The sequence below is a fragment of the Prenolepis imparis genome, unplaced genomic scaffold, assembly GCF_030444845.1.
Source record: "Prenolepis imparis isolate NDT839.2.m4 unplaced genomic scaffold, iyPreImpa1.0 SCAF_14, whole genome shotgun sequence".
Taxonomy (NCBI): Eukaryota; Metazoa; Arthropoda; class Insecta; order Hymenoptera; family Formicidae; genus Prenolepis; species Prenolepis imparis.
The window spans coordinates 11,245,096-11,255,793 of NW_028141172.1; the positions used below are offsets into that span (position 1 = coordinate 11,245,096).

General features: G+C 43.9%; 2 protein-coding genes across 2 annotated transcripts; both read left to right on the top strand.

The window, feature by feature from the left end:
• Window positions 1–1,871: 1,871 nt before the first annotated feature.
• On the top strand, window positions 1,872–3,779 carry LOC145945168 (uncharacterized). Its single transcript, XM_083053993.1, has one exon. The coding sequence runs from the start codon at window positions 1,872–1,874 to the stop codon at window positions 3,777–3,779; it is 1,908 nt and encodes a 635-aa protein (XP_082910119.1).
• Window positions 3,780–3,781: 2 nt separating this feature from the next.
• Window positions 3,782–5,919, top strand: LOC145945169 (uncharacterized). The gene is made up of 2 exons (XM_083053994.1): window positions 3,782–4,094; window positions 4,214–5,919. Exons 1-2 carry the CDS (start codon window positions 3,782–3,784, stop codon window positions 5,917–5,919), a joined length of 2,019 nt encoding a protein of 672 aa, XP_082910120.1.
• Window positions 5,920–10,698: the final 4,779 nt, after the last annotated feature.

Consider the following 10,698-nt stretch of genomic DNA (forward strand, 5'->3'; position numbering starts at 1 on the left):
TATCTTAAAAAATATTAGGAAAATAAAAAAATGCTTCAGATAAAAGTTGTTCAAATTAATTAGTAGAAAAAGATGTTATAATAAAAAATATAACTTTCCATTTAAAAAATTCATTCTCCCTTCACTTGACCTTGGAGACGCCGCCCAAAGTCATATGAATATTACTATGTTATGTCCCCCTCGAAACCCTACAACTTTTGTAGGTAACATTTTTCAATTTAACGCAGTATTTCTGAGATATTTGAGTGGGTCCTTTAAAATGGGACACCCGGTATATATCATTTATATATATTATATATGTATATATATATACATATACAGGATGCCCCATTTTAAAAAACGCACCTCGATAATTCTTCAACGAAGCATTTTCAGCAAAAATGTTTCAGACAAAAGTTGTATGGTTTCGAGGGAGACATAAGATGGTGTCATAATTTGACCTTGAATAGTTGCTTGAAGGTCACGTGAGAGTCACCTTCAATTTTTTAAATGGAACTATCATATTTTTTTACATAAATAGATTCCTCACAATATTCTGCATAACAAGTGTTTAAGAGAATGTCGCCTTAGCGCATGACTGGTGGCGCGCTGGGTATCGGCGCTGGCGTGAGCGAATGAAGCGCCTCTCTCGCTCTCTCGACTCTCTTCCGCTCTGGCTACAGCCGCGAATGCATGGGCAAATATATTGTAATACGACCATTGGAAAAATACTGTAAAGGGCCTTGCCTTCCATATTAAAGGTTACATTCCAATAAAAAGCGAGTCAACGTTATTCAAAACATTGGTCCTTCGAGCCGGATACTCGCAGAAAGTGGCAAGGCCGAGACAACATAACCATAAAAGGACATATAAAACGAAGCATTGTCGCAGCATCGCGACAGAGACAAGCAACATCGGGGTAAGTCTCCAACTTCCTTGCATTATTTCCCTGTCCCATACAACATAAAGCATATCATTTACAATGTCAGTGCAAAAAATGAAGGCTCTTAAAGCTAGACGAACAACGATAAAAGCACAGTGTACACGCACGCGAAACGCGATCGACGCGATAGATCTGCAGTCGATAGATATCACATACGTAAAACAGCGAAAGGAAAAATTCGTTGAATATTGGAATCAATTTAATGAAATTCAAGTACAAATTGATGAATTACTAGCTACTGCTGTAGATTTAGATGACGTAGAACAATTTAAGACCGAGCAAGAGAGGGAATACATGAGTTTCGAAGAAAATTACTTCAGCATCGCCAGCAAAATCGAACGTTTATTATCATCCGCGCGTGAAACCGGAAATGTACAGTAAATCAGCCACTAGCTCAAGCGCCGCCTCTTGAAGGTTACGTTCGCGATATTAGTCAAGTTCATTTGCCAAAAATTGCTATACCAAAATTTAACGGCAATTACGAGGATTGGTATCCATAATATATTTGACTCTATTCATGCAAATACAAGATTAACGAATATACAACGGTTTCATTATTTGATCTCATGTCTCGAAGGCGATGTCGCGCATGTCATTAAGTCTTTGGAAATCACTCCCGATAACTATCAAGAAGCATTAGAATTATTGAAACAGCGTTACGATGACAAACGCGTAATAGCTCAAGAACATAAAGTCATTGTATGATTTGCCCACGGTGACGAAAGGCAATTATATAGCACTGCGAAAGTTAATCGACGACGTACTGAGACATTTACGCTCTTTAAAGAGTCTAGGTCGACCAATCGACCATTGGGACGACCTTATAGTTCACTTAATCATTACAAAATTGGATTCTAGCATTGTTAGTGAATGGGAAAACCACATCCCGACGGGTGAAATTCCAACGTTGAAGCAACTCACCGACTTTCTCGCACACAAATGTAAAGCAATGTCAGTCGTATCCAAAAAGGCATCTGGAGACTCATCCGCTTTAAACCCACGAAAGAACAATAAAATCACCAACGTTCACGTAGTTACTTCCAACATTTATTGTGCTTATTGCAAAGAAAAACATCATATATTTCAATGTTCTAGTTTTCTGAAACTGTCAAGTGCGGACAGAAATAAAGAAGTCAAAGCTAAGCGGTTATGCCTCAACTGTCTACGTTCAACTTCTCATCAAGCAAAGGATTGCAGATCATCGACATGTCAAGCCTGCAGCAAAAAGCATAACACTCTTCTACACATACAAGACAAGCATCAAAGGGATACGGAAGCTACGAGTCAGTCTCAGCAATCGAATAACTCTAACGCAGCAATTTTGAATCATCATGTCACTCAAGATAAGTATTATCAGGTCATACTGTCAACTGCCGTCGTTGATGCTATCGATCAATATGGTAAGCCTCACGCATGCAGAGTATTATTAGACTCAGGATCTCAATCCAATTTCATCACTGAGAAGCTAGCTCAGAAATTAAATCTGACGCAAAAACGAGTCAATATGTCCATAAGCGGCATAAACAAATCTCAGACGCACTCTTGCCATGCAATTAAAGTACGCATAAAATCAATTAACACAGCATTCTCACAAGAAATCGAATGTCATATACTGAATGCTATTACTGAAAACCTGCCTCGAACTCACCTCAACATTAACAACTTACAGATTCCAAGCAACATAAGACTAGCTGATCCTAACTTTCACGTATCAAATGAAATAGACATGCTTATAGGGGCTGAAGTATTTTGGCAACTAATATGTGTAGGACAAATACAAAAGCACAAAAATCAACCCACTTTTCAGAAGACACAGTTAGGATGGATCGTTGGCGGAAAACTTCCCGGGAAGATATTTACAAAATCTGGACTATGCAGTGTATCAATCAATCATCAGATTAATCAAAACTTTGCCAAATTCTGGGAAATGGATCAGATCATCACTGAAGCTCCATTTAATCCTGAAGAAAAGGCTTGCATGAGCCACTTTATGAAGACTACGGAGAGAAGTAAGGACGGTCGATTCATCGTACAGATGCCATTCAAGGAAACGAAGGTGCAACAGCTTGGCGAATCTCGCAGTGTGGCATTAAGCCGATTCTTGTCCATGGAACGTCGATTACAAAAGCACCCACTACTAAGACAACAATACGTACAGTTTATGACTGAGTATTCAGATTTGGGCCACATGATACGCATTACTGAGGAGCAAGCAAGTAAGCAAACACTACGTTACTACATACCACATCACGCAGTATTAAAGAGTAACAGCCTGACGACGAAGCTGCGTGTAGTGTTTGACGCCTCCTGCAAGACTAGTACTGGAATCTCATTAAACGACTGCCTCATGGTAGGACCAACTTTACAGCAAGATCTCTTTTCAATCCTACTACGATTCCGCACCTTCCAATATGTAATTACAGCGGATATTGCACGAATGTATAGGCAGGTGCAAGTAGACAAGTCGCAAACTGCCTTTCAAACCATATTTTGGCGAAACGACCCAACTGAAGAAATATCTGAATTTGAACTACAAACTGTAACCTATGGCACAGCATGTGCATCCTTTTTGGCAATAAGGGCAATGTTGGAACTGGCAAACCTAAACTCATCAAGCTACCCTATAGGATCAGCCACAATCATCAACGATTTCTACGTCGACGATTTATTATCAGGAGCTAACACCGAGCACGAAATAAAGAAGATTCGTGATGAAACTATAAGTGTATTAGAAAAGGGAGGATTTCAACTCAGGAAATGGGCATCCAACTTTCCGGAAGTATTAAAGGACATAACATGCACAGATTCTCATGAGCCGTTCACTTCATTAACAGCAGCCAAGAAATATGCACATTAGGCATGCAATGGAATATAATCAATGATGAATTTCAATATGACATCAATATAGCCAACACTCGAAAGGTAACTAAAAGAAGTATGTTGTCAGCGTTGTCTAAAATATTTGATCCGTTGGGATTGCTGGGACCTATAACCCTCACTGCAAAGGTGTTAATACAAAGAGTCTGGCAATTGAATTTGGCATGGGACGAAACTGTTCCTATGGACATACACACCGCCTGGACAAACTATGAGTCACAGTTAAATACAATTCACAGTTTCAGATTCCCGAGATATGTGGCATGCAAGGACGCCTCGGAGATTCAAATACATGGTTTTTCGGATGCAAGCGAGAAAGCATATGGAGCCTGCATTTTAAAATTACTACTCCCCAAGGACAAAACTCAATACGGCTATTGTGCTCAAAATCTCGAGTTGCGCCTTTAAAAACAGTTAGCCTGCCAAGATTAGAATTGTGCGGAGCTTTACTACTAGCACAACTAATGGACAAGGTATTGAAGGCACTACGCCTCAAGCCAGAAAGAGTATACCATTGGACGGACTCCACCATAGTTCTGCACTGGATAAAGGCAACCGACAAAAAATGGAATACTTTTGTCTCCAACAGGATAGGTGAAATTCACAAACTGTCACAAACAAACAGCTGGTATCATGTAGCAACAGAATCAAATCCCGCAGATTATGTATCTAGAGGAGCTCTTCCTCTATCTTTAGTCAAATCAGACCTTTGGTGGTCGGGACCGACGTGGCTACATAAGGAGCGTCAAGACTGGAATACTAACATTCCATGGCTGTCATCAGAAGATTTACCAGAACAAAAACGAGTTATCAATGCCTTGATCATTATTGAAGAAGAGGATGCACAAAATTTATTTGAGCGATTCTCCTCACTAAACAAGCTAATTAGAATCAATGCACTCTGTTTGAGGTTTATCCACAATGTAAGAAGCAGAGCAGAGAACAGGATCACAGGGCGCATAACTACGCAGGAATTGGTGAAGTCGACCTTGCGTCTGGTGAAGATCATTCAAGAAGCAGCATTTAAAGAAGATATACAAGCTCTTAAGTCAAAGGGATACGTTCCAAGAAGAAGCAGCTTATTAAACTTATCGCCATTCATCGACAAACAGAACATTATAAGGGTAGGCGGGCGTCTTCAAAACGCAGCAGTAGGAATTGACGCAAAACACCCTATTTTATTACCAGCTCATCATCCATTCACACAGTTAGTTACAGCGTACGAACATCAAAGACATTTGCATGCAGGAGCACAAGCTACTCTGGCGGCTATTCGTGCCAAATATTGGCCCCTTGCAGCACGTAGTAGCGTCAAAAAATATATTAAAAAATGTATAATTTGTTTCAAGGCAGCTCCACGTGCGTCCGAAGCAGTCATGAGTGAATTGCCTTCTCCTAGAGTAACACCATCCAAACCATTTGAGTCCAGCGGTGTGGATTATGGTGGGCCACTGTATGTAAAGTCGGGTCAGCTTCGTAATGCCAAAATAGTAAAGGCATATATAGCGATTTTTGTATGTCTAGCCACGAAAGCAGTACATATAGAGTTAGTGAGTAGCCTTTCTACTGAAGCATTTCTAAATGTTCTTAATCGCTTTATCGCTCGTCGGGGCAAGGTGTCGCACATATACTCAGACAACGGGACAAATTTTCAAGGAGCAGCTAACAGATTGAAAGAGTTCTATCAAATGTTGCATGGTAAACATCATCAGGAGCAGGTGGACATCGCATTAAGCAAGGACCATATAGAATGGCATTTTATACCGCCCCATGCTCCTCATTTTGGGGGCATTTGGGAGGCGGCCGTAAAGTCGGCTAAAAATCACTTGAGGCGCGTCGTTGGTGATGCGGCATTAACATTTGAAGAGATGTACACTGTGCTCACTCAAATTGAAGCTGTTATGAACTCGCGCCCTTTAATACTTCTTTCAGCTGATCCCAATGATCTTTCCTATCTAACACCTGGGCACTTCCTAGTTGGAGACGCTCTTACCTCTATTCCGCAACAGGATATTACGCACTTATCAACTAATAGACTTTCACGATGGCAGCATATTAATCAAATATACCAGCACTTTTGGAAGCGCTGGAGTCGTGAATACTTGCAGCAACTGCAATAGCGAAACAAATGGCAACTTTCCAAAGGACTGCAGCCCAATATTGGTGATATGGTCATGATTCAGGAGGGAGACTCATCGCCACTAAAGTGGTTGGTCGGACGAATAGAAGATATTCACCCCGGAAATGATGGAGTAACACGAGTAGTGTCCATTCGAACCGTTAAAGGAACATATAAAAGACCAATCACGAAAACCTGTATATTACCACTTCGAAAGGATTGAGTTTATTCTTTCTCTTTTTTTCTTCTTTGACATTTTCATTTTTTGTTTCTGTTCTCGATGCAACAAAAATGGCAAATTTGAGATTAATATATTCTTTCTGCGTGCCCCTTTTTTTTCTTTGTACAAGCTTTCTTTGTTTTCAGATAATTTAGTTTTACATCCATCAAGGATCCAATCGCTTCCTGGACACACAAGTCCTTAATTTTTTAAAGGGTTTAACCCTTTCAAGGGGGGCGATATGTTTGAGAGAATGTCGCCTTAGCGCATGACTGGTGGCGCGCTGGGTATCGGCGCTGGCGTGAGCGAATGAAGCGCCTCTCTCGTTCTCTCGACTCTCTTCCGCTCTGGCTACAGCCGCGAACGCATGGGCAAATATATTGTAATACGACCATTGGAAAAATACTGTAAAGGGCCTTGCCTTCCATATTAAAGGTTACATTCCAATAAAAAGCGAGTCAACGTTATTCAAAACAACAAGTTATAAGGATAGGATGGCCAAAAAGTGAATAGTTTACGATATGTTATACTTTAGTGTTTGACATAATTTTACATAAACTATCAAATACTTGGGACATGATACGGCTGGTCAAGGCAAAATCGGGACATGATCCGGCTGGTCAAGGCAAGATCGGAAAAGATCCGGCCAGTTAAGGAAAGATTTTGAGAATTTTTTAACGCAATAAGTGTTCGAAAATTCCTCCTTCATTCTGAATAAATAATTGAATTCTACGTTCGAAATTTCGAGCAGTTTTCAGGAAATTCCTTTTTTTTTGTAACGCAGTGGAAACCTCCAAAGATATACCCTAAGCCCTCGGGGAAGGGACATAGATTTTAGGGGCGTTAACAGCCCCCGACCCACTAAAACCACTGCGGTGGCCATCTCGGGCGTTGGTTGGGAGCCCTCCAGGGACTTGCAATTGCATTACTTCTGGAGGGCCCCCCGCCTGCTGTTGTCTGCCCGTGGGGTTGCGTGTAGTTTGCTACCCCCGCTCCTCTCTTTTGGCGAAGAGGAGCCCACTCTCGTAACTGTTGCGGCGCGGAGGGGCCACGCCTTCACGCCGCGCCCACGCGGAGGGGATGTTTGATCATCTCCCCGGGACGGAATGAGGGCTCGGATCACCCATCCGGACCCCCATTCCTGTCTCCCCCCAGTAGATAAGGGGGAGGTTTTCACCCGTTAATTTTGTGAAAAATTCGGCTAACATTATTCAGCCGAGTCCTTCCGCAATCCTCTGACGGTGTTGGGGAGGAAGGTTATTCCCCCCTTCACCGTCACGTCGGTGACCAATCGGATCAAGTTTTTTTAGGGCCCACCTTTTTGGCTGGGCTCCATCCCCCTCTTGGGCGCGGTTGAGCACCCACTAGCGGGCGATGTCCACCCTCATTCGGATATATAAATGATCCGATAGGGTCTCCTGGTCCATCACCCGCCAGTTGTCAATCCTGTTTGCCGCAGAGGGTGATGCCCATGTCAAGTCGACAATGGACTCCCCTGCGGACGTACAAGGGTGCTCCTCGTGCCTTCGTTTATTATACAAAGGCCGAGTACCGCGCCCCAATCCTTCAGGATTCTGCCCTTCCGATTCGTGAGCCGGGAACCCCAATGGCTTCACCAAGCATTAAAATCCCCGGCCACGATGATCGGTTCGGGGAATCTCCTCTGGACGAGTAATGCTATCTCCTCGAAGATATCCTTGAACTGGGCAGAGTTCACACTGGGGGGGATGTAACATCCCACCAGCCATAGTGGGCCCCACTCGACGGCTATGTGAGCCCTCCCACTGCCCACTTTCGAGCAAGGGGGAGAGCCCGCCTCCTGCCTCCACGTAATCGCCACCGAGCCGCAGTCGTTTGCCGCCCAACATGAGTGGTTGGGGGGACCCTGTACGGCTCGGCAGCAATTCCAACACCACACTTTTCCTCTGCGAGGGCCTGCAGTAACAAGTCCTGAGTCCTAGCGTAGTGGTTCATGTTGGTTCGGAGGAGGCCAATTTTGCTCATACTGTCTATGAGTCATTGGCCTCCTCCATGACTACCTCCATAGGCTCTCCGGTTTTTTCAGCCGTGGGAGCCTTGGCTTTTTTGTTTCCCTCCTGTTTTTTGGCCGAAGAGGCCTCCTTTTTCTTTTCCCCTAGTGAGGCCCCTTTTCCCCTTGTTCTTTGGGGTTTAGGAGTCTTCTCTGAGGCTCGTTGGGAGGGCTTTTGGGATGCGTTTTCCGCGTCCTTCTGGCCCTCCTTTGTCTTCTCTTCGCTGGGGGTAGTGGGCTTATCTGCCCTCTTGCTCCCCTTCTTCTTTCTCGGGTGGCAGTTTTGACTGTCTACCCGATGATTGGCCGGTTTTCCGGCTTCCGCGCACAGTATGCACCTTGTCTTTTCGGTGCATACATTTGCTTTGTGGCCGGGCGAGTCACAGTTGTAGCAACAGCCGCTACGGTCAATAGGGCTGTTGTACTTTTCCTTCACGTGATCCCTCTCCATGCACCTATGACATTGGAGGGGCCGCGTCTGTAGCAGCTCGATCCCGGCCACCCAATCTTTGCCTTTTTGGCGGCAGCAGCTTTCTCGGCTGCTGCCAATGGGCATTGGACCCATATGGTCCCCATTGAACCCGGTTGAAACTGGATGCTCCCGGTCTTGACCTCTGAGGCCTCGCAGCCTCCGATTCTGACTATTTCCGCCACCACTTCTTGTGTGGTGACGGATTCGTCGAGTCCGCGTACCCGTAATTCCCCCTTTTTAATGGGGCGGGCTACGCGGACCCCCTTCTACTCGTTTAGTGCCTCCTTCAGTTTTGAGGCAAAAAGGTCCATTTTTTGGGCCCGTTCTTTGCCGGGAATCTCATAAACGAGGGCCCCGGTGACGACCCTGCGGACCTTGACATTTTCAATGTCTAGCTCCGACAGATTTATTTTCTATCGGGCTAGACCTACCATTTCTCCATATTGCCCCTCGGGGCATGTTAGAGTAACGGCTGCCGTCCGTCAGAAGGACATTCCTAGGAATAGAATTGCAACAGTTTCTTATACGGTCTATCATATTGCCTCTAGTTGTAGGTACTTCTGCGTAAATTACATTTTTTATAAATCCCCATAGGAAAAAATCGGGACTTCTCAGATCCGGAGATCTTGGGCACCATATTCACGTCTTTCGATATCCGCAATCACTCGATCATTAGGATGATGATACATTCGAGCTGCTGCACGGTGATTGCGGCGACATACTCCAAGAACTAAGAGAATATCAATAATTTCGTTCCTTGTGTAGTCTGGCATTGCTGAAGCTACAAAATAAGCGAAGAATTTTTTTAAGTTCAATTTTCACGCTCTTTCGGTGATTTTCAGATCGGTCCCTTGTTACGTCCGCGCGGAGTCGCGGGGTATAATTCGCGGAGTATATTTTCGCGATCAACGTACTCGGGCTATTGCGCAAGACAACGTCGCTTTTCGGAGATTTACTTTCAGGGATTGCCCGCGACGGAGGCCATCCGAATGTAAGGTCACGCGTCGAGAACGGATGGATACGAGAGTGAGAAGGAAACACGAATTTGCGTTTTTTAGTAAGGTATTCTGGGTACCTGTCGAACGAATTGGTAATCGCGTGGAAAACGGTCACTACTGTATTGCCGTCACTATTCGTGTAAGGAGTTTCTTCTCCGTCGAGATACTTTAGATACGCGATTTGACACTTGGGACAGTGGTGGTGTGGTTCGCGAGTTTGTGTCGGTCTGTTTAGATTACACACGGAATACCAGTAGGTAACTCGCCGATTACGAGAAGGTGCTTTACTGAAATTACCCAATTAGACTTTTCGTTTGTGCTTAATTTAAAGTAACAATGTATGCACAACGCGGCGTCCGTACCTAGATGAATGTATCCGGTGGCACGTTGACAATAAATCGTCTCGACAGTCTCGATTGTTTCGTATTTCTCCTCAAAGGGTGGAATAATATAGTTGGAGAAACTACGCGGACACATGAGTAACGGGTGACTAATGAAATAGCAATTCAGTAGGATATCGCGTGGCCCTAGTTTTAGGGTTTTATAACCCTTGGCAAAACTAAGGTTTACTTCTATGATCCTTGGCAAAAACTGAGTTTCACTTTTATGACTCTTGGCAAAAGAAAACTGAGTTTCACTTTTATGACCCTTGGCAAAAACTAAGGTTGACTTTTATGACTCTTGGCAAAAAAACTGAGTTTCACTTTTATGACCCTTGGCAAAAACTAAGGTTCACTTTTATGACCCTTGGTAAAAACTGAGTTTCACTTTTATGGTTTCCGTTGCCTTAGGATATCGCGTTAGAAAATATGGTGGCGAGATGCTATACTTTATTCTATATTTAACACTACTTACCTTAGATGATTCATACGGGGTGGGTGGCAGTTTGTTGATGCTCTGGAGTAGCTCCTCCGAAGTGGGTTTGTAGGTTTTGTGCCCTGATCTCTAAGTAACGGGTGCGACGAGGATCGTGGTCCGAGATGTCGAGCGGAGGCAAGCTTGGAGTTTCGGTGTCTATCGACGTCAATTGCACTGGCCACTTTCTTAATTCGGCGTCTTTA

What these genes read in the sequence shown, in the direction of transcription:
- LOC145945169 (XM_083053994.1), top strand. Translation starts at nt 3,782, where the DNA reads ATGCAATGGAATATAATCAATGATGAATTTCAATATGACATCAATATA. An exon ending in CTCGGAGATTCAAATACATG is followed by an intron (nt 4,095 to 4,213) that starts GTTTTTCGGATG and finishes CTTTAAAAACAG; the next exon opens with TTAGCCTGCCAAGATTAGAA.
- LOC145945168 (XM_083053993.1), top strand. Translation starts at nt 1,872, where the DNA reads ATGTCAGTCGTATCCAAAAAGGCATCTGGAGACTCATCCGCTTTAAAC.